The sequence below is a fragment of the Falco rusticolus genome, chromosome Z (assembly GCF_015220075.1).
Source record: "Falco rusticolus isolate bFalRus1 chromosome Z, bFalRus1.pri, whole genome shotgun sequence".
NCBI lineage: Eukaryota > Metazoa > Chordata > Aves > Falconiformes > Falconidae > Falco > Falco rusticolus.
In genome coordinates, this window is record NC_051210.1 from 45,887,498 (window position 1) to 45,912,402 (window position 24,905).

The window sequence follows — 24,905 nt, forward strand, 5'->3', positions numbered from 1 at the left end:
ACTGAAAAGCAGGAGGAAAGTAAATTGCTTTTTTAATTCACAAAACTCTCAGCTTGCTGTACTATTGTCAAAATAATGCAAGGTGCATCCACCAGTTACATGGTCAAATACTCTATTTCACTTGAAATCATCACACCCAGCTGGAGCTTTGCTACTTGCAGTGCATGTGCTAAGCTGTCCTTGTAAGGGCTCTGCATATCTTCTTCTGGGAGGCAAGTTCTTGCTCTAACCTGAGGATTATCAGGAAGCTTTAGCTATATGGATCATTTTAAATACCAGCAATTAGTGCTTACAGATGATAGTGTACTAGTAGTTTATTTTGAAAAATCAATAATCTGACCAGGAGAAGAGACGGTAATTCTCACTAAGATTTTTAGGAAAGGAAATGCATTTTGACTTGCTGAGAAAGAAGGTATGCTTACATTGCACTTTTTACAGTCTTGAAGTCTAAGTGTTGAAAAACTCTGCGTACTGAATAAACAGCCATAAAATGCTACTAACTATTGGTTAACATATATTGAATGATCACCCAATGAAAAGTAGACACGTTGTCAGAGAAGGCATACGAGAATTTTGCATTAAATAGGCTTTACAAGTAAATTTTAGAAGTGTGAAAATTAAGTTAAAAATCTACCATTTTATCTGAAAGTAATTTGTAAAACAAATTTTGTAAACCAAAAAGTTTTTGTCTTTAAAACAAGAAGTATGAGGGAAAAAAATAAAGTTTTGACTCATTAAGATGTAGATGGAGTGCCCATGAAGAGTTTTAAAAATAAAAGATTTGAAACTTGACATGAAATACTCTAAGCCTTTCTAAGTGAGAGATTTTCCATCCTGTGAGATTTATTGTAGTAATGCTTACAGCTCTTTTGAATGCATCGAAATTAATGTTTCAGTACTTTGCTATTGTGCAATTCCTGATTATGTGCATATTGAACAGACATGACATTATGATTTTTGCTGACTTTTCAGGGCTTTGCACAGTATTCTGTACTCTTTTATGGTTATTACAATAACCAGAGGACAATTGGATGGCTCAAGTTCAGGATGCCTCTTTCGTATTTCCTTGTTGGAGTTGGGACTATTGGCTACAGCTTTATGATTGTCATTCGAACGTAAGTTCTCCTTGGCTCTGGAATAAGGTACATTTAAAAAGGAATATAATGCCATTGTTGACCACTGAGATATCTTTTTGAAAATATGATAATTGTAAGGGCAGGACAATGCAAGCTCAAGTGCAAGGTCAAAGTCATGTAAGGTTCCTTCAGTCTGTATTTATTTATTTTTCTGCAACAGCAGCTATGTTGCAGTGCTGTGGAATTGCAAAAAAATCTTTGCTGAAATAACACTTCCCTCTTGCAGGAAAAATGAATGTATAAAGTAAGGAACAGAGCTGTCAGCCCATCTTCTCATAATACTCTGTATCTAGCAGTATGTCAGCTAACATCCAGGACATTCAATTGTTCTGCCTTTAATGATACCTTATGTGAGTTAAATTCTTTTACAAAGGAAGAAGACAAGAAAGAAAGAAACATATGACAAATAATTCTGTGTGTAACTCACAGTCAGCAGTAAATGATTCTCAGCAAGACTATAGTGGTTAGGTCACATTAGCAAAGTGGTGCAGAAGCATTAATGCTACTGGCTATAGTAAGGATTTAAAGTTCTGTGGAACACAAAATAATCTTCAGCAGTGTGCAAACTATGCTTAATATAACGTTAAGAACATAGTGTTAAAACAGTAGGAAGCATAGGGGCAAGTGAAACAGGGCCTAGGCAGTATGACTCGTGATATATTAGCTTTTTGGCTTTTGAATTCTGGACTTCAATTTTGCCTTAACATCAAAATTTAAATGAAATAAATTTATTATTTTATAGCCAAATTCATTATTGCAATAAACTGTGATAATTCTGAAAGCTTCTAAGAAGATAGGCTGCCAGTTAATATAATCTTTAATACTCTTGATTCAGGCTTGATGACCACCTGCCATAATAATACAGTTAGCTATAGTGGTGGCTTTAAAAGATGCCTACAGTGAAAAAAATCAGAGAAACGCACGTCAAGGTTCAACCACACTTGTGAATATAGAGAAAACTGCAGTTAATCTGTTTCCACTGTTTTGTGCTTAAGTAATTATTTTTCACTTGCATGAGCTCAGGATTAATTCATGTTCTGTTTTCCAAATATTCATGTTTCTGGTTTTTGGAGGAGGAATAAACAGCTGCAATAAAAAAGGTAATTAGTTTAGCTCAAAAATATATTTTAAAATGTTTTTTGATGATGTAGCTGTGAAGGTTAGAAAAGTCTTAGCCTCAAATAAATGTATTTCAATGACTGTCACCCAGACAAAAAAAAATAAAAATATCCCTTATAGTAGACAATACTCGTGGCCCAAACAAAGTAATATCCTTGATGAAAAAAAAGGCATTGTAAGTGCTAACTTCCCATATGGTCACATGACACTAGTGGTGATCAATGTTTAGGTAATCTTATGAGCGGTTCTTGCAGTCTTTTGCTCTTTGCTATTTCTCCAGAAAGCACAGAAACTAAAAGCAGAGTAAGACAAGGTGCTATCATTTTTCTGCTGTTGACTGATATCTGAGAAAGGGAATGTTTACATGAAAGAAGCAGTGAAGCTTATAAGGACTATTATTCTGTTTAGGAGAAACATTTAAATTCAGATAGAGCTCTCTGCAGCTCTTTCAGTGTATAACATAAAATGGAAACTTTTCTGGTCTCAAAGAAATAATATCCCAGCCACAAGACTATTCAGTGTTTCGTTAGGAACTCTTGTGAAGGAATTATCTTAGCCTAGAAACCAAGAGTAGGGCAGATCCTACCAAGAACCTTTCATAATCTCTGTCCCTTCTGTATACAAGCAGTATAGCACACCAAAAAAACAACTACCACCAAACCAACCCTGGTGTTAGTTTATGACGGCTCAGAAGGATTTTCTGTGTTATTTACTTACTCTTCTTTTCCTAGATTTGAAAGTATATATTTTGCTGGACTGTTAAAGTGTAGTGCATAGAAAGCATTGATATTAATAACATAACACTACAGCATTAGTGAGCTTTAAAATAAGCCTGCCCTACCAATGTACTTCATGCTTGTGCTTAGTAGTTTGAATTAAGTGATAAAGTACACAGAATCAAGACTATTATTACATGAATGACAGCATTTAGAATGGAGAAGTTAGTAGTCAAGATTAAGTCAAGTCACTGAAGAAATGATTTGATATTTCTGGATACTGTTACAAACCTTGTTTATAAGTGCATAGGAGATGAAAGGGAAGATATAAAGCTGTATTAGTGACACTTTTATATGGTATAACCAGGTTTTGTCCTGGCTTGTTATTTTAGAATTCTTTTCTCTTTGTGAAGTCTCTAATAAAATCTGTTGCAGTTCAGGAAGCTCTTCAGCTTTCTACTTGAGAGGTCTTTTTGATGTTGTTTTCCCATCGAGTTTCTCATCCAGCAGAGTTTGTCTGAGCTATTAATGAAATAAATTCATTCTTTCTCATCAAAATGTGTGTTGTGAGCTCATAAATTTTCTAAATATGCAAGTCTCAATCCTTCTTTCTTGTTACAGACTGAACTTTCCAGACTTAATAGGACACGGCTGACTCCAATAATATTTTTTTTTTCAAGAACAATGTTATAATTTAGGAACAATTTACAAATCATTCTTACATAGCAGAACTAGTTCTAACAAGGTCTTCCTGTGTCTGTCTGGCTTTTGTAGAATGGCAAGGAATGCAAATGACGATGGTGGTGGGGATGATACTAGTTTTAATTTCAGCTGGAAAATGTTCACAAGCTGGGACTACCTGATTGGCAATCCTGAGACTGCGGATAATAAGTTTGCCTCCATCACAACAAGCTTTAAGGTAACATAGAGCTCTGTAAGGAGAGGTAACTGGATTTGTCTTTCTCACTGGTATGAATTAAATGGAAATAAGTTCAAGTATCAGCTGTACCTGGGCCTAGAAACTTAAACTGGAATTGGCAGTTTTATACTCTTCTGAGTCTGGATCTTTGTGCCTGGCCATCTTAATTTTTTCCTTTTGACTGTGGAAGGAAAAGCATTAATGGCATCTTCTGTGTCCTCTGTGACCATAGTACTAGTTTTAGAAAAACGATTCTACTGTAAAAATAATTGTTTCTTTTTTCTCATCTGTGACTGCTTCCAGTTTCTATAGTACTTGTCTGAAAAACTCTTTTTTAAAATGCTGGTGACATTTTGCCAATCTCACATTGTCATATTCTCTTGCTATACTGAAGAGATACCATAAGATAAAGCAGTAAAATGGTCTGTAAAGGGCTATTCATCTTGTCAGAAGAACTGGCCTCAGAATTTTGAATGTATACTTGCAAAAAAAAAAAAGGTTATTTTCCTTCCATAATATAAAGTCTTCTTTTCAAATTAATTATGAAATATAGCCCAGTTTGGAAGGAATCCAAGGTGGGTTTAAGCCTCTTTTCAGTTTATAGGGTATGTTGATTCCAAGAGTCATGGTGTGGGGAATCTGGGCCAGGATGCAAGATGCACTGCTGTGAAAAGAGTGAAGGGGATATATTCTATCTGTTGAATGCCAAAGAATATGTTTCTACACTGTGGTGACTGGGACACACCGGTGCAGCATGTAAGGGAAAATTTAATTTTCAGTGTAATAATGTACAGGGAATACACTCACAAGATGTTGCCAGGTAAAGAATGTGATGCTAGACTTGCCGTCACAGTGACAATATACAACATGGGGGCTGGAGGACCAAGCACATGTCACCCTTCCTTTCTGCAGGGGTGATATAGCCAATATACCACCTCACCCTGCCCACCCTCCCAACTGCAGACATAAAAGATAACCACATTCAAAGTCAGTAGAAAGAAAAAGAAAGAAAAGGTCCAAGAAAAACAAGTATTGAGGAAATACTGACTGAAAGCACTGAAACTGTGTGAGCTTTCCCTGCCTACCTGCTAAGGTCAGTTGCTAAAAGCTATTTGGACAAGAATACAAATAATTTGAGACAGAGACTTATTTTTGAGAAACAAACTAAGTTTTACTGTGATCTTTGCAAACAAGCAAGGAACTTTAGAGGAAAGGGTTTGTGTGAGCTATGGGAATTTTTCTCAAGAGCTTTTGCAATCTCCTTTCATTTGTGTAAAAAACACAAATCCCAAGAAAAGCAGAGCCATGCAGAGTAATTGTTGCAATGCAGGAGTTCAGCTTCCCCTCTGGACAACTGATCTCTACACCAAAGTGAGAAGCTGTAACCAAACTCCCTTTCACAAGGACACTTCAGAACAAAAGCTCTTTCTGCTGGCAAAAGTAGAACCTGGAGATTATAGTTATACCAGAGTCTCAATATAGTCAGTCCTGGCCAAGGGTACGTGTGGGACAGTTTTTATTCTGCAGTCTGAAGATGCACACTATTTGCCATTTTTGGGATTCCTACATCTAAACTGTCTTTTCATTCCTTCTGAATTGCTGATTTTCAAATTAAAACTTTTTGCTCTTTTCTCACAAATGCACATTTTTTAAAGTATGACAGTTCCTTTTCTGACAGCTAATCACACACTCATCCTGCTGGGTCACTCGGCCTTAGAAGCTCTCAAGCTTGAGAGAACATGCTGGTTTCTTTTTGGCACACAAGTGCAGGTGTAACGAGACTCAGTCGGGACACAATCATGAAGCAAAGCAAACTCTGGGGAGCCTAAACCCCAGAGTCTGCCAGGGTCCAAACTGGATTTTGTGAGATAAGATCATCTCAAAACATGATGCCCAAGTGTGCATTCATATCTTTGGAATTTATTTAACTGACTTCTAATGACTGGGAAGCAATGTGGGGTCTTGACCATTAAAGTACTCATAATATTCTTTTCTTTCTAACAAGTGCAGGAAGCTATTGTGGAAGAGCAGGAAAGCCGAAAAGAGGAAAATATTCACTTGACTCGATTCCTGAGGGTTCTTGCTAACTTCTTAGCTCTATGCACACTTGCTGGGAGTGGCTACCTCATCTTTTTTGTTGTCAGAAGATCCCAGAAATTTGCCCTGGAAGGTCTGGAGAACTACGGGTGGTGGGAAAGAAATGAAGTTCGTGCTAGCACATTTCTAAAATAGATGTGGTTTGAAACTGTGTTCCTCTATACTGCCTGTTGCTTTTTTTTTTTTTTTTTTTCCTGAGAATTTAAATGCTCTGAGTGTGGGTGGTAAATGTCTAACAAAATAATTGCTCTTGTCCCTCTGCCTCCTGCTTCATTAAAATAATGATTCCTTCAATGGCCCTTTCAAATGTCCCTTTGCTTTTAGTTTTCATTTGAGGTCTTTACCTTTCCTCTTTTGTTCTCTTAAGATTGTTTTCCAGACACTCTGTGGACTCACAAGATCTCTCAAAGTAGCCCACTCTCCTGTTGCTTTCCTCCTGAAACTGGACCAAGCAAAGTGACTGGTGTGTCAGCATACCCAAAAGTTATATGGGGCGTCATGGGTACAACTTTGCTGTGTAGCAACAGGATGAAACTCATGCCTTCCAGTTCCAGCTGCCCAGTCCAAGTGTCCAATACCATTTTTTTGTGCTTAATCTGCCTTCTTCTGAAGCAGATGCAGTCTGGCCTGATAGAGGTGTATAGTGGTAGAGATTATGCTTGCTGTAACTGTATGCAGTAAGCACTTGAAGTCAGTGTTGCTACATGAAAACCTGGGGAGGCTTTACTTTCTTAGCAAAAATGCTCCTGTATATGTTATAAAACTAGCTTTTTGTTAATCAAAGCTCATCTTCTGAGCTGGAAAGTAAAGTAGATACCTGATTTAAGGCAAGGCAAAAAGCTGCTAGCCTCACGAAGCTGCTGGAATGGGCGAAAATCGAGTGAGAAAAGTCAGTCCTTAATTTTCAACACCAAAACCCAACAGAAGAAGTAATATTAAAAACTCCAGCAAGCCACCTCTGGAATCCAGAGAAATGGGATTGTTGAGATTGGGCTAAGTTACTTGATAAAAATTATTCCATTTTGATCTGATGGGAAAGAAAAGTCCTATACAAAACTGCTTGGTTTAAAGCAGCATGGGGTCTAAGTGTGACAACAGACTGCCAGATGAAGAGAGTTCCGAAGGAATTCAGGAGGAATAAGGTTTTCTTTCAGCTGAGAGGTGTGGTAATAGATTTGTACTAACAAGAACTGTGCTACCAAAAGCTGTTATATTAGCTTATACTGCAATCTGGAAGTAGCTAAATATATGCATGTTTACATTCATTGTTGTACTTTTGTTTGCTTTACAAAAAAATACTGCTAAGGAGACTCTGTAACACAGAACTAAGATCTGGAATGTGTGTGTCTCTTAAGGAGAGTAAGAAAATGTTGCCATTATTTGGCTGAAAATTTTCCCCTATTGACAGGTAATGAACATATTTGTGAGGTACAAAATATTGCCTTAGACTGGCTATTAATATTTAATTACATAAATACATTTGGCTTCTATATAACAGACATTTAAACATTTTTCTTATTTCCTAGATCAAGAGCTTTTATGTTTATATCATTAAAAAATAAATTGAGATTTTGATCAGAAAAAAAATCCCATAAACACTTGATGTACTACTTATAGCAAATGAAAGTGCAGCCTTTACACACAATTCAGGCAACACTATGTAAAAATTGACATTCTTCATAAAAATACTAAGCTTCTTTTGTAAGAAATTTCATCAAACTGAGTGTATTAAGGGATTAAAAAATGTACATAAACCACGTAATTATGGTGTTCATGGAACAATACAAGGTGAATACATTTTATATCATCTGTTCCTGAAGCTCACAGGCTAAGGAAGTGCCACTGGTGATTTTGAGGACAAGACCTTTTTCTATCTTCCTGTGTCATAATGTTGTAAATTTTTAGACTCCTCCTCCATACTGGCAGTACCTAGTTCTGTCAGATCACAGCTCAGATAAAATTGTTTAGCATGTCACAGAGAACAGGAAATTGTTGGAAACAGGCAGACTGGGACTGTGAAGGGATTTCATCAGCATTTGCATCACTCTTCATACCTGGCTGTGGCCTGATGGTTGGTCATGCATGAATAATGATTCTGCACCATACAACAATTTCCCCATCTCTGTGGAAATTTTGGTAAAATGTACAATGATGTCAATGATTTCCTTGGTGAAGTGTTCTGAAATTGGATGAAAATTACTGAGCAAAATTGACTTTTCTAATATGATAGAAGATAGTTTGCAGAGGTTGAAGGTAGCATGAGCATCTGTCTGGTACTGAGGTATCCTGTTTTCTCAAATGTATTCCTGTACTGTTTAAAATTTAAGTTACTTAAAAGCAGAGAAAACTTTTAAGAAGAAAGACTGAATTCTCTGAATCAGAATCGTTAACAGCATTTGGGGAAAGAGGAGATAAGTTTTACACATCTTTTTTTTTTTTTTTCTTTTTTTCCAGCAAAAAAATAGTATAGCTTTAACATTTCAGGTTTTGCAAGCTGAAACAACCCAACAGATCTTTTGCTAAAAATATCCTGCTATTTAATGCTTCTAGTAGTGGATATAGGGTACACTTATATTGAAGTTATTAAGCCATGTTGTCAATGTTCTCTTTAGTTCTAGTAATCATCAGGCAGCTTTTATTTGTATGAAATATAATTTATAATTCTAATTTATTTTTTAAGAAATGAAACTATTTACTAGAAAAATAGGTATTTATGAGTGTTTTCTGCAGGAGATGCCAGACAAATCCATGACTACTACAATCATTGCTAGTGGAAGATACAATTTATTTTAGCTAGACTACATACTATTAGCCAACAAGCAGTCAGTGTTCAATATTTAATGCTATGTTGGCACAGTTATATATGCTGGGGGGCTGAAATTTAGATGTGGAGGCAGTCACAGAATTTCTTATCAGGTTCATAGCAGCTGGAAGAGCTTGTGTAAGCAGTAATTTTCTAGCTTTCTGAGTGTCATGCAGGGAGTTGGTATCTGGAGTAGTTAATGTCACAATGTGTTTTGAACCACAGTTTTAATAATTAGTGGGTGCCTCTTGGCTGTTGATCCTTTCTTAGGGAAAAATCTATCTCAACAGAGCAGAGAGGGCTTTTGAGATTCACTCAGCAGACAGTGAATATAAGACCACATTTGCTATCAACCATAACTACCGTATATGGATGCTGGCATGCTGCCCATCTTCTGGCATATAATTCCACAATTCTTAAGTCACACAGTGCAGTGAAACTGTCATGGATAAAAATAGAGCAAGAAAATCTGCTCCAGCACCTGAGCGTCAAACTGACGAGAAGAAATCCAGAATATAAATCATATCCTTTCTGAAATCAGGCTAAAGTGGCTAAAATTCAATGGACGATTCAATGGATGATTTCTTTGTTCATCAATATCTTTCACAAGAAACTCAAAAGTATAATGATAATATATCTAGGAAACTATATTAGAAACATAAATAAGACAAAACATAATAAAAATATAGAAAGAATTACATGTTCAAGAGAAAGAAAAACAGTGACTTCTGACCTGACTTTCCTATGCAGCAATAAGGAAAGTTTCAATAAAGTCAGCAGGTACTACATTTAAAACTGCCCAAAGAACATACATTTTCTTCCTAAATACATATTCACTGTGTCTTTCAATATGAGAACTATGAGACATCAAATGAATTGAGTAGAAGCCAGGTTCAGAAAAAGCAAAAGGGAAGGAATGGTAGATGGTGGTTGCCAGTGCTATGAATGCCAAAATTTAGATCTGTCTGAAGGAAGACTGATCGGATGAATGAAAGAAAAATCCTCTGGGGGTTACTAAATACACAAAACCCCACAACTGTCTGACCAAGTACCCAAACTGAATACAGATGAAGCCTCGGACTTTTGATATGTTTGCCCTGTTTTTGCTCATCCATGGGCATCTGTTGGGCTAGGCCAACCTTTGATGTGACCCAGGAGACCTCTTATGCACACATTTGCTCCTAGAACTAGTTGCTACAGGAGGCTATGAGACAGCAGAGTCAGTGAGGATTCTGATTGAAGATTCAGCAGTATCACAATAGGACTGGACATTTCTATTGATAAACAAGGTATACAGCCTGTTACAATAAGTTTTAATTTTAAGAATTCATGATCAGTCATGTTGGCTGTAGTTGACTCCTGCAGTTTTGCCATCTTGGGCCATCTTGGGCATAAAGTCTTTGGTTTAATGGTGACTGAGACAATATGTGTTATAAACTATGTTAAACACTTTGGAGACTTTAAGATAAAAATGTTTGCACTATTCATGATGAAAAAAAAACCAACCAATGTTTTGATCACTGACATCTCATTACCTTCTAGAAGTACCAAAAAATAGGAAAATGCACAATTATTATAAGAGAAAATTTATTCAAACATTAATGTATGAAGCCCAACACAGCTCTTAGTATAATAAGGTAAAAAGTGGCAGGAGATTAAAATATAAATTCTGCCTTTTCCAGCTATAAACCCAAGTGCTGCAGGAGATGATAGTTAGAAGTTTTTAGGTGGTTGTTTATTTTTTTGTGTGTTATGAGGTAACAGTGGCTTCTTGTTATTTTAACAAACTAATCACAGTTACAAATAACTGTCTAAATACTTAAGAAACATCAGTTAATTCCTATAATTGTTAAAAAAAATCAACATACTACTTGCAGGGTGCCACAAGCTATGCACAGATTGCACTGCTGATTGCCAATAAATGCAAAAATCCGGGAATTAGCTCTAGAACTTAATAAAAACCCAAGAATAGAAAACTAGCAAAAAGCAAGCCATTTATTTTTTTTCTTCAAGAACATGTCTTGTTGATGAAACTTTTTAAAAGTAGTAATGTACATATTTTTGAGTGAGTTAATTTATTTGTTGGCATAGTGCCCTTCTGTTGCCATATTTTTTCTGAGAAGCCAAGGCAGTTGTAATTCTCTTGATAGCAGGGAGTTAGAAATTTATTAAAATTTATAATGGTTCTAGCAAAATGGATTCTGCTTGGCTGAGAAATGCTAGTTTCAGAGCAATTGGAAGACTAGGGTTCTGTGAAAAACTAATTTCTTTTGTGATTAAATCAATTATTTTTACTAAATTGTTTTAATATGATTCATCTTAAATAAACATCTTTGTGTTTTCCAACCTTTGTGGCTTAGATTGAGACAATGTTTCCTGTTTCTTTGTTGTTTTTAGTCATCTAAAGACACAGTTTTTGTAATGTTTTATTTCAAATTGAATAATTGCACTTTTAAACTTTTTCAATTATTTTCATTTTTGGCTGGCACAATGAATTAGAACCAAAAGGTTCAAGTGGACATGATATAGCTTTCAGCAATCACTTAGTAATGTTACTAGAATGCCTCTCTTGTTTGTAGAATTTGTAAGCTATATTGTATTTCAAGCTTTCTATAAAAGCTAGTTACCTGGTTTTCTCTGTTTGCCTTCATTGAATTTGTTCCATCTCCATACTGCTAAGATGATGAGCTAATCTTATGGGAAGTTTCTAAAAAAAAGAGGTGGAAAGAAGCGAGGTTGATTTGAATTTGCTTATGTAGCAAGAACATGAAATCTGAGATAGACTATAGAGCTGGGCAATCACCAACCATATGAAATTCAACAAGTGCTGGATTCTCCACCTGAGATGGGGCAATACTGGTTATATGTACAAACTGAGAGATGAGAGGCTGAAGAGCAGCCCCATGGAAAAAATCTTGGGGTTTGGGTGATGACAAGTTGAATATGAGTCATCAGTGTGACCTGGCAGTCAAAAGGGCTAACCATGTCCTGGGATGCAGCAAGCACAGCGTAGCTAGCTGGTCAAAGGAGGTGACTGTCCCAGTCTACACTGCACTGGTGTAACCCCACCTTGAGCACTGTGTGTATTTTTGGATGCCTCAATATTAGGACAGCAGGCTACTCGTGTATGTCCAGGGGAGGGCAGACAAGACGGTGGAAGGCCTTGAAGGCAAGACTTATGAGGAATGGCTGAAGTCACTTGGCTTGTTCAGCTTGGAGAACAGAAGGCTGAGGGGTCATCTCAAGGGGGGCAGCAGAGAGAGGGTGCTTATCTTCTCTCTCTAGTGACCTGTAATAGGATATGAAGAAATAGAATGAAGCCGTGTCAGGAGAAGTTCAGACTGGACATGGAAAATGTTCCTCACTGAGAGGATGGTTGGTTAGTGGAACAGGTTCCCCAGGGAAGTGGTTGTGCCAGCAAGCCTGTCAGAGTTCAGGGAGTGTTTGGATGACACTCTTGGTCATATCGTTTATTTTTAGGAAGTTCTGTGAGGAACAGGGAGTCTGACTCAATGACCCTTCTGGGTTCCTTCTGACATAAGACATTCTATGATTCTGTGACATCTAGAATTAACTTCTGGTGAGATTTCAGATAAATTTAATTTAGTGCAGTATATTTGTAGTAATGCCTTTTATAGAAGAAAGTTTTTTATCTATGTGTTTATTTGTTTTGTTTTATTTAGTTTGTCTGATTTAGTCTATTGGAAAGATGTGGTAGAGACATAGCTTACGACAGTACTGGAGATAGGTTTTGCTAAGTCCTCTGGTAATAGAATTTTTAAATGTAGGTTAAAATGTAGATTCTAGTCAGCATAACTAACATTTGATTATTTTGGAAGTTTAAGTGAAAAGTTAAATTAACAACTCATATAACCATCTGCAGCAGATTGCAACTGACTGTTCATCCCTTTGTTTCTTTGTGAAAGCATCTTGTGACTCCCAGAGTGGTTTTTGTTTTTAATTAAATCAAAAAACTAATAAAAAGTAGTAGTGGAAATACACCCTCCACTCAAGTCAGTAATAATAAAAAAATGTCCTCTAACTTTTCACTGTAAACTATTTTTTTCTTCTTTTTCTTCTTCTCAGGTGAACATGGTTATGTCACTTTTAGGAATGTTCTGTCCAACTTTATTTGATGTAATCAGTTCTCTGGAAAACTATCACCCTCGAATAGCTCTGCGATGGCAGCTGGGAAGAATCTTTGCTCTTTTTCTTGGAAACCTCTACACTTTCATTATTGCCCTAATGGATGAAATCAATCTCAAGGCAAGCTATTTACTTCCTTTCACAATTTTTAACATGTAGCTGGGCAAGGATGAGGATCTCTGAGCTGGTAATGGGAGTCTTGGAGTAGAAAAAGTTGAAAGTTGGTAACAAGTTCATGTTATTTTTTCCCCGATTTATTTTTTTAATTAGTTGGAAGAAGAAAAGATAGTCAAATATAATATGACAATATGGGAAGCCAGTCTGTATAATGGTACTATTCCAGAAAATTCGACTGCTCCTCCAATACAGGTGGATCCTGCAGATGTCCCCAGGGGGCCATGCTGGGAAACAATGGTAGGACAGGTAACGTAACTATTTTGAGTCCATGTTTCGTAATAGATCATAGTCAGATACAAGATACACTATCTAAACCCTCTTTCTTTCTGCTATTAAGGTAGGAAAATGTCAGGGAAAGCAGATGTGGAATTTTTCCTGAGCTAAAATGTTGCAAAATAATTATTTGAGTTTCTTTGGACCCTGTGTAGTAGGGAATTCTTTCTCCTGGTAGTTGGCAGCATTGAAAGCATTTCTTTTTTTCCCTTCCTTTTCACTATTCTCTTTATTTACCTTCCTCTTCCTCATCCCATCTTTGTCTGGCAAAACCTGCTTATTAATTTTGAAATGTTGGATTAATCACAACCCCTAATAAATGTGGTAATTCTGATTAGAATTTTGACCAGGCAAAATTAGTTTCTATCTACAACAGATCTATAGAAACAACAACAAAAGAATGAGTAGCTCAACAAGAAAGTATGTGTAAGATAGCTCTTACATCAGTGTGCTTTTGAGGAGGCACTCTGTCTTCAGCTAAGTGACAATGCAGAAGAACAGTGGTTTAATGATAAATCTTCTCAGTCATTTTATTTAATTCAGTTCATTTATTCTTATTGATCTATTAATATAAAATGTCATTTCCAAAGAATTTTCTAAGATCCACCTTTCCTCTATCTGATCATACTCCATTGTTGTTTTCCCGAGCATAGATTCATCACTGAATCACAACTTTTGCTGTTGCTCCATCACAATCTCACCTCCTGACTGAACAAACCACCACCAGGGAGCAGACAAGCAGGAAAACCAGCCCCTCTATTCTTTTCACTGGTGCTGAATAATAAGCTAAGAACCACCAAGAGCTGCTCATCACTGCACTAATTTTCTCCATAATTTCAGATCAGGGAGAGTAATAGCCCTTTAGGCTATTGGCGTAAAGCCTCTTACAGTAGGGCTTAGTGGGACTTACTAAAATAAAGGTAAAGGAACAAAAGTTTCCCTTAGGATTTTCTTCTTTCCTCTCTATATTCACTGGGAGTTGGTGCTCCTTAAGAAAGCAGCCATTCACTTTATTTATTCATGTATTTCTTTATTTATTTATTTGAATCTTCCCAGAGTCAAAGGGATTGAAAGTAGTTTAAGATATTAGCTCAGATTTTTGTTATACCAGTAGTCTTGACTAGAAGCCTTTCCCAGTCTAATCATACCCTGGATGTCTCATCTGATAACAGGAGCACAAATCAGAGCAAAGGATGCCTCTAGCAAAGCAGGGGCAGTTTTTCTTCTGGCTTTTTTCAGAATCAGTGAATGTAGAGGAGGATCAGATTCTTTTCCATGTTGAAGCAGGGTAAGCACAATTAGGGATCCAGTCTAGTATTTCATTATTACTTGTGATTAATTATTATTCTATTTATAGATTTATATATATATATTCATATCACAATATTATTCTAATAGATAACTATTATATAATTATATATTTAATAAACATATTTAATAATAATTATTAAAAGTATCAATTATGATCAATTAAATATGATTAATTGCTTAAATATAGTCTTGAAAGAACATGTTGCTTTAACAGGAATTTGTGCGGCTGACAGTCTCTGACACAATGACAACATACATCACAATTCTAATCGGTGATTTCTTGAGAGCTGTCTTCGTTAGGTTTTTCAATTACTGCTGGTGTTGGGACTTGGAATATGGATTTGTAAGTATCTTATTTGCTATTTGAAATGTCTTTGTCAGATTATCACTGCATATTTTGTAGAAATTACATTTTCTTTACAATTCTACAGATTTAACAATTGGTTAAACACATCACCTTCAAGATGCCTGAACAACAGTGTGTTAGTTTTTCTCAGAATTTACTTTGCCTTAATATTTGTCTTTTAGACTTTGGTAACTTCAGGAATTATTATTATTATTATTTTTTTTTTAGTTTTAGTTCATTCTCTTACCCAATAAGAGAACTGGGTACACATTTTTCACATATTTCTAATTAGAGGACTAGTTCCCTGTTCCACAGTACACAATCTCGTTGATTTCTATGGGATTTTGGAGAGGGTCTTCTAGCACACAGTTTGCGAAGAAAAATGTGAAAAAAACTTCTTCCAAAAATCTTATTATATTTTTTTTTCTAGAATTAGTTTGGCTGAAATATAGTTGGTAAGTTCCATAACATAAGTGGGTGTAGAGCTCTTCACTTGGGAGCTGAGACTTTCACTCTTTTACATGTATCTGAACTAGGTTAACTTAGCTAGCTGATACCTAAACTGTAAGATCTGATGCTGCTTTTTCACCTGTTTAGTAGTAAGGGTACGGTACCGGCAAAGCTTGTGAAGCTCCTAAACCTCCTTTGTACTTATTGAGAGGTATGGCAAGGAGCTAAGTCATTTAAAGCTGTCTTGGATACATCTGCACTGAGCAGTCACTGTAGCTGTTCTACTATCCTTTTATTTTTCCATCAAAATTTTATGTTCATATGTGTACAAATTTGTTCTTTTACTAAAGGCAGCCTCTCAGGAAATTATAATTCCCAGACGAAGAGAAATTTTTTTATGTTTTCTATAGAAAATGTTTTCTGGTATTGCAGTCTTATTACTATTGAATGGCTCTGATGAAATTCCAGCCTTTATAGTAAGGTTCAGGTTTCCCCCTGTTAATTGTCTGGTGTGTCTCAACCAGGACTGGTGTGGGGCTGGAGAAAAAGACTACTAGCCAGCCAGGCTGTGGACAAACAATTTAGAATCCTTGCAATATCACTATCAAATGCACGAGTCTGAATACAGCATGGGCAGAGAGACAGCACAGCTTGTGGAACCATGTAGTTTCATATACTTAAAATGCATCTGGAACTTGCTTACATTTTCAGATGTTCCACATCCATCTCAATAGCCAGGGCTGGACGTGGGGAACACATGAAGCATTGTAGCCAGTGTTACATCTGCCAGGAAATAGCTCAGACTTTGTGTTTTATAAAAGCATTGAAGTGATAGCCTGAATCTTGTCCCTTTCAGGATACCCACAATCAATGAAAGAGCTTGAATGAATGCAAGCCTGAAAGCCACTCTAAAGACTGTAGGACAGACTCTCCTTAGGATGATTTGTCTTCCATTTGAGCTTCCTGAAGCCTCTTCTGTCTTGCTATTTACTCTGAATCAGCTGCCTTTTATGCAAGGAGTTTTTGTTGCATGACCTGCCCAACCACAGGTGCCTAGCGCTATGTGAGACAACCCTGGGTATCCAGAACAGCTGGATAGGGCTACCGGTTGTATTTTTTGTGAGATGCTGTTGTGATTTAACCCCAGCTGGCAATCAAGCCCCACGCAGCTGCTCGCTCACTCCCCCCACAGTGGGATGGGGGAGAGGGTCGGAAGACTAAAAGTGTGAAAACTCATGGGTTGAGATAAAGACAGTTTAATAAGGAAAGTAAAAGCCGCACACACAAGCAAAGCAAAACAAGGGATTAATTCACTACTTCCCATGGGCAGGCATCTCCAGGACAGCAGACTCCATCACGTGTAACAGTTATTTGGGAAGACAAATGCCATAATGCCTAATGTCCTCCCATCCTTCTTCTTCCCCAAGCTTATATGTACTCAGCATGCTCTCCCATGGTATGGAATATCCCTCTGGCCAGTTCGGGTCAGCTGTCCTGGCTGCTCCTCCCTGTTTCTTGTGCCCCTCCAGGCCGCTCACTGGCAGGGCCCAAGAAACTGAAAAGTCCTTGACTTAGTATAAGCATTACCCAGCAACAACCAAAGACATCTGTGTGTCATCAACTTTGTTCTCACACTAAATCCAGAACACAGCACAGCACCAGCTACTGAGAAGAAAATTACCTCAGCTGAAACCAGGACATGCCTTCAGTGTCCTGGTTTTGGGAGCCACACAGTGAACACAGCTGGACACAGCTTCACTTGAACTTGGACTGCTAGATGTCAAAGTGAAGACACACACACACCTCCATCAATACTTAAGACTTAATTTTTGCTCTTTGTTTTTTTGCCATTAGGAATGTTAATGGAATAGAATATGGTAAATCAATCAGTAGAATAGAGTCTATAAAGTAAGGAGCTTTAATCAAAGGTCTGAACAGACCCACACAGTCACCATCCTTCTTTCTAGATGTTCATCCATATACAAAATAAAGAACATAAAGAAAAGTGATAAGCAGGGAGAGTGAATCTCACAGCCCACATGGAAGGGCTTCAACACTGTTGATGGAAGCTGTGGCATATTTATCCAGAAATGAGGGAACACTTATTTCCATGAAATATTATTGTTCTCAAAGTGTCAACAACATGTCTGCTGGTAAGGGATGATGGAAAAAAAAATATTACTGAGGTTTTTATTTGGCAGTATTTAAGAATGGCGATAACAGTCAGGTGCATTATGGTCCTCAGGTCCAGTAAGCTGCCTGAAACAACAGCCAGAAATGGTAATGCAAACTGGAAATAATTGGATTGCTGGAAATACCTGAGCTTAGAATCTTCCCTAGGAAGTAGGTCTTCCTGTGTCTCTGTGGTTAGTGGCCATTATATACCTATCATCCATTAATTTTAACCTTTTTTGTACATTAAATGATTCTGACAATGAAAATGTCAGTTGGCAAAGAATTCCAGAAATTAACTTGCATGTTGTGTGAAAAAACACTTCCTTGTGTTTATTTAAAAATTAAATTTAAAATTATTTTATTTGTTAATGCTAACCTCTATGTTATGAAGAATAGTCACACATTATTTGATTCTGTATGATCTTATTCATCTTTCCATGTCACTTAAAACATTCTATCCGTCTATACAGCCATCTATAGTCAATCGATTTCCAAGCTGAATACTAGTAATGTATTTAATCTTTCTTCATATGGAAGCAGATTCAGAAATACATGAAACATAAATAAAGCAGTTTGCTGTAAACATATACATATACATCTGTACATATATACAGAAAACTACACAGAAAAAATGTAGGGATTTCAAACATCCCAACAATATAACATACTAGAATTTAGAATTGTGAGTTGAGTTGGTGATTTTAATTGAATAATTTTGTCTTGATTCAGATATAAGGCAAGAGTTATTTTTGTATCTCATGCTGCTTCCTCCCTGTCAGTCATCTGTGTAATTAATACTTGGAAGATACACAGTATTCATGATCTTTTTGTCCACCCGCTATGGTGAATTATGCAAGTCATCAGGTATGGTGTAGCAAAAGTCTCTTGTATGAGAAAGCTGATTAAACAAAACCTTGTGACAATGCAAAACCATATGAATAATATGCTTGAATGAGACATTTAGATGTAAGCCAAAAGTTTACAGCCACAATTTCTTACCAGAAAGTTTTGTTCTGGTGCATATGCACACAAACTAGTTACGTATGTGTGTATTTCAATCATCACTCAAATGCAGTGTATTCAATGTTTGCAGATGGAAGTGTTCATGAACTGGAGACTAATAAATAGGGTAAAAGATAAGATGTGGAAATGATTAAAGATTTGGAAGAACAGAATGAAAGGGTTAGTTAAGAAATATAAGTCTAAAGACTTATTTGTTTACAGTATTTATGTGTCTATACTGGAAACAAAAATTTATGATACAGTGTTTTCTTCAGCAAAGTGGTAATGACATTGCATAACTGAATCTGGAAGTTAAAATTAGAATCAAACACACTCAAATTAGAAATAAGATATTCATATTAAGCAGGGAAGGCAATGATTGGCAACAACTATCAATGCTTAAAAATAATTCATCATCTCTGTAACTGCTAAAATATGAAGGATAAGGTTATAATTCAAACGGGAGTTAAATCACAGCAGCCTCATAGCTGGTACCGTATTGGAGGACACATTAGATGACCACCACTTGACACTCCAATGGAAAATTTATGAACTGTTGCTTTAAAATTTACTCAGTACCCAGAACTATTTCAAATTTCCCATTAGCACCTTCCTCCAAACAATCTCAAAAAGATTTTCAGTAAAATACCGCAAGCTGTATGAATGTATACCTGTTGGCCTTGAGTAATTGTTTCACAATTCACTGACAAGATGCAACAAGAGGCCTTACAACAAAATGCCAGTATGCTGCTCCTGTTGGAATGACAGATTTAATCTACTGTAAGTCATCTTAAAACCCTTCATGTAAGCCTTATGAAAGTATCTGTATTATGTCTTTCAGCCATCATATTCTGAGTTTGATATAAGTGGAAATGTGCTGGGACTGATCTTTAACCAAGGCATGATCTGGTAGGTGTGCCAAAGCATGTTGCACCTGCAGGACTGCAGTATTTAGTTGTATCTATGAAAGATCATTCTGAAATGCTGATTCTGTCCCATTGCTTTAGTTTGATGGAAGTGTAATACAATACAAACCAAACTCTGGTACACTGCAATCAGTGGGACCACTTCAAAACTAGTTCTGGGGTAAGATTATGGGACAAGATGGATCAGGGTTTTGGAATGAGCTGGTAAGATCAACCAGTAAAAAATGCATAGATGAATCTTATCTTTTTGTTGACTGACTGCTTGCTGGAGCAATGACCTGGCCTGTAGTGTTTTACTTTGAATTTCAGCCTTTCAAAATACCTTACCACTCTTTTCTCATGTGTCCTAAACCAAATTCATGTATAGAAGCCTAGAGTCGTAGAATCATTTAGGTTGGAAAAGACTTTAAGATCATGAAGTGCAGCTGTTAACCTAGCACAATATGTACAGGCACGTGAATGCACATAAAGTGCTACTGCTCAGTATAAGTCCTTAGTCCTAGAGGAGAAGAGTTCTATGTTTCTATCCATTTTTGGACTTTAGATGAGTGATAAAGAACACCAGTGTGTAGAGCCATCATGCAAGATTCTCAGTGTTCCTTGAGAACTGTCCTCCTCAAGCACTATTGACTTCTCAAAGTTAGTTCTTGCTAAGGCCTAATTTTTGACATTTAATATGACTGCTGATCAGACTTTCTGCTTGGTGAAAGCCCTCACTTCTGTAAAGCAAAAAGGTTCTGTGTTGTGTACATGTCAAAGAAGTGCTGCAGAAATACAGCAAAGAAAGATGCTGAAAATATCTTGCAGCTCTCACAACCAAACCCTGTTGAGGGGATGCACTGAGGGCCCTGACAGCAGCACCATGCGCTTGCTCAGGAGAGTACATTGCTGGGGATGAGCATTGCACCGCCTATGGCCTAGTAGTGATGGCATGCCATAAGAGTGTCGTTGAAGGGTGTCCAGTCCAGCTGCTGGCATGTGAAGCACCCATACTGTGTTCTGCACCTTAGAGAAGCAGCTTAGCTTTGTGATTGGCATCTTGGTATCTGCCTTAGGACTAGTGTTCAAATTTCTGGTAGGAAACGTTTGTCAGGCTGCTATTCATCAAAATGATGAGGCTATAGCATAAGCTCTGCTTGCAATTTTATGTGCAATTGATGGCACTGATACTTCCTACTGTTGTAATTAACACTTTTGAAGATACGTTGGAAATTATTTTCTACTTGAGAGATGCTGAGGATTCTGTGAGGGAGTCAGTTCCTGATTATTGTCTAACAAAACTTCTATACATACCTATAATTTTTATACTTCATTACATGTAAAGACTCTGTGGACTTCTGCTATGCCACAATATACACATTCTGGCACAGAAACTGTGACTTGTGCTTTTGTGATACTATTTAGATATAGCATTCTTTGTCGCAGGGTTGGGACCACATTTACATGCTAATTGATATTTGCATGGCCAGGTAAGGCACTAACCTTTAATGTTTTTCAAAATAATGTCTGGTGATTTAAACTGAACCAGATACATCAGGTGAATAAAAGAAGGTTGACAGAATTATGATAAACATACACTGCCTAAACCATGTTTATCTTTAATACATACATAAATTGGTTTCTGTTCTATCTGAGCTTTTCAAATTCTATTGCACATGCTTGTCCTCATCTGAAACAGAATAAAAGAGAGTTTCAAGTGCAGCTGGTGAGCTGATGTTACCACAGAGCAAGAGAGGATACAAATGGCATGTATGTGTCCAGTTATTTTTGTGTACAAGAGAGAGAAGTTAGGAAACCTCTTCTCACCTCCTTCTCTGTGTTTTCACAAAGCAAGTGGGATGCATATAATTTGAAAGTCTTATCTGTATTAATAAGCTTTGGCAAGAATTTGTCTACCATATAATAAATATTCTACTGAAATATTATGACAATGGCCATAAGGTACCCAGATTCTGAACTTCTCGAAACTGAGGAGTGTTTTGCAACTGATTTCCATGAGACTAAGGAACAGGACCACAAGGTGCTCTCTCCCTTCAACTGCAGAACTGCAAACCCTTGGTTTTTTCATTGAAGATATACTGAAAGAGGAAGGCAAGATACTAATATCATAGAGTCTGTCATAGTATTTCTGTACTTGGAAGGTCTTTCCAACAACTTAGATCTATTGCCTGTTTTTTAAAAAGAAAAACTGTGGCACTCAGAGGCAAGGTAGATCAGCCCTGGTCACCTGGACAATGATTAAGGAAAAAGTAGGTTCCCGATTTCTTACATTCTGCACTGTTTGTCCAGCCAAATGAAAGTAGTTGCTTTTCAGTCAGCATGATACAATAAACAAGGTGTGATAAAAATAAAATGGGCCCAACTACTTCAGTGTCATAACCATGCAACTACACACAATAAGGAAAAAACCATATTTAGCAGAATCAATAAACAGTTTGTTGGAATAAAGCACTAAAGAACCATGGTAATAGAAGTAAAATACATGTCAACTAGAGCAGAAAAATCCTTCCTAAAATGGTGATAGCATATTAAGAATAATAATAAAGACTAAACTAGCTTATTTTGGTAATACCTAGCTTTAGGCCTATCCTTTTTTATACAACACGAGTGAGATGCTACCTGAACTAAAGGGACAAAGTAAGAGTGAAAAACATTTCATTAGGTGATCATTTAGTTTTCAGGGAAAGAGGGCTTTGTAGCTTTGAAACAAAAATTTCATATGGAGAATTCTCTTCATGTGCCTCTTGTTCTTCTTAAAAAAAGACTGACAAAAAAAGACCAGTAAAAAAATATAAAGATGGTTTTTATGAACTTGATTTCTGAGCGCACAGTGTGTATGACTGCAAAGCACATTGACATAGGGAGTGGATGGCATATCTAGGAATACAGAAGTCCTGCAACAAAGTGGTTATTTTTTTTTTCTTCTTTTCTAGGATGGGATCTTTTTATGCTCCATGTCTCCCAGCAATCAACGTGTTCCGCCTCCACACTTCAATGTACCTGCAGTGCTGGGCAGTGATGTGCTGCAATGTCCCCCAAGAGAGGGTCTTTAAGGCTTCCAGATCCAATAACTTCTACATGGCAATGCTGCTTTTCATCCTCTTTCTTTCTACACTGCCTGCTGTGTACACAATCGTCTCCATCCCACCATCTTTTGACTGTGGTCCTTTCAGGTTTTTTGCATTTTACATTCATCTTTTGTTATTGATGTAATAAACTGCCTCATCACATCACAGTGAATGATGCAGTAATGATGTAAAGCTTCTAAAATAAGTGTTAGCACCTGATAGTTTAAGTGTTTAGTTGTGTTACATTTCTCGTTGTGGGTAATTCTTGAAGCTGGAATCCTAGAAAACTGAGTAATTCTTTAGGCAGCTTTATCTGAAGTATAGAACAGAAAATCTTTTAGTTAGTTGTAATGTAAAAATTGTCATTACTGCTGTAATTCAGCCAGAAATTATTCTTAAGGAGTAGAGCTGTGACCTCTTATGCATCTCTGGTCTGCTGGCTTGATAATGATGGCTTTCAGGAAATGTCTGCATGTGCCCTGTAGGAGGGGCGTGTCAGAATGTATGGTGATATACTAAACGTATGGTGGTGCAGTCTTTTGACTACTGTGACTCTTTCCAACTGACACAGTATTTCATGTACCTGTAGTACCACTGTGAAGCTGATTCCATTCCTGAAGTCTCCAAGACCTGCCTGTTCATTAGTGTCTTCTAAAAACTTAGGCCTGCCTTTGCTGTGCAAACATGTGCCTCACATTCAAGCTAGCTTAGATATTGCCATGCTTTCTCGTTTTGTGCATACACCTGGAAAGTCCAGGACCATTTTCATCATCTTTACTTACCAGGTAGAATAACATACAACTGTAATGAGTACACAACAACAGTCAATATATGAAATTAAAATTTGTAAAAGACTTTAGTCTTTGGTTTTAAACAATGTATTAGCAAAACAAGAGTAGGGGAATAGTAAAATACACATCCTGATTCCAATGAAAGGTTTGAATAATACATTACTGTTGTAAAATTATATACATAATCCCCAGTGCACTTTGTAAAGGAGCAGAAGTCGTGCCACATTAACTTTGGCCAAAGTCAAAACATCTGGGAGATTGCTTCTAGCCACCTGCAATACTCACAGTCACCTAGGAGGGAGAATTGCATGACATGCCAAAAATTCTGATGAAATAAAAACCTGCTTGAATTTACAGAAGCAATGATAACAAAGCAAGTAATGCAAAGCAATTTTTTTTTATTTGAGCAACTGTTCAAAATGAGAAAGATAATAGTGCCTGCAAATTTTCTCTGTCAAATGCAATGATGCTTTGTTCTTCATTAAAAAAAAAAGTAAAAAAAATAATTAAATCTTCAACATAACATTTAAATGGGGGAGGACTTCCTACTAATGAAGGTTCATTCAACCTGGGTGTAGGTAATGCTACTCTTGAGCAGCCAGTGGGTAAATACTGGTAGTGCATGGCTCTATATTTAAAAAAAAAAAAATATATATACTGTTGGTAACTCTGTGTCTCATCTATTATGAAACTTCTGATTCTTTGGGTTTGTTTGCTTGTTTTTGGGGTTTTTTTTTTGTTTAATCCATCATTAGAGGCAACATATACAACTCAACAGACACCTGCCAGGAGTAGGGAAGCCAGGATAGAATTAGCAAAGTTGTAACAGGAGAAGCTTTGTGCATGCTGGGGAAAAGATAAGGACAACACAGAGTGGGTGGGTGGAGAAAGTGGAGAGAAAGAAAGATCTGAAGAAGAATTCTGCCTGCAACCTTTCTACATTACTGGAAAGAGAGTAAACACTGAGTTAAGAAAAAGACCCGTTTGTCAGAAATGTTTTAGAGAACTGAGAAGAGGTGACAGGAGACCTTAATGACTGGAATATCAGGTGGTAATTTGGTGACAATTCCTTGAACCAACTAAAACTACCAATTAGTCTCGATACACATGAAGACCCATTTTTCTGGTCTTGTTTATGTAAAAACCTTCAAACTCTGTATTGTGAGGCACAGCCAAAGACAAACAGGAACAGACTTTTGAAACATCTATTAAAATGCTTCTGCAAGGAAAACTTAATGTTCTGACGAGAAAATAGTTAGATAAGCTGGCCATGGAACAAATACACATGGTTATTAGATTGTTGTAACAGTAACAAAAATCCAAACCACCACTGCTGACTTCTATAGCATTGATACACAGGAAGGAGAGAGGATTAAGCTGAAGCGTGCTGAACAGAAACCATTTGCAAGCAGACCAATTTTTGCTTATCAATCATACAAAGACAGGATTT

At 36.9% G+C, this 24,905-nt stretch overlaps 1 protein-coding gene across 1 annotated transcript in view; it reads left to right on the top strand.

The window, feature by feature from the left end:
- TMC1 (transmembrane channel like 1) overlaps nucleotides 1–24,905 on the top strand; it is a 59,304-nt gene that overhangs the window by 29,613 nt on the left and 4,786 nt on the right. The window contains exons 7-14 of the mRNA XM_037372630.1: nucleotides 973–1,115; nucleotides 3,746–3,890; nucleotides 5,901–6,095; nucleotides 12,877–13,056; nucleotides 13,207–13,359; nucleotides 14,912–15,040; nucleotides 19,512–19,579; nucleotides 22,530–22,769. Coding sequence (XP_037228527.1) covers nucleotides 973–1,115; nucleotides 3,746–3,890; nucleotides 5,901–6,095; nucleotides 12,877–13,056; nucleotides 13,207–13,359; nucleotides 14,912–15,040; nucleotides 19,512–19,579; nucleotides 22,530–22,769 — 1,253 coding nt within the window. The remainder of the gene's footprint in view (nucleotides 1–972; nucleotides 1,116–3,745; nucleotides 3,891–5,900; nucleotides 6,096–12,876; nucleotides 13,057–13,206; nucleotides 13,360–14,911; nucleotides 15,041–19,511; nucleotides 19,580–22,529; nucleotides 22,770–24,905) is intronic.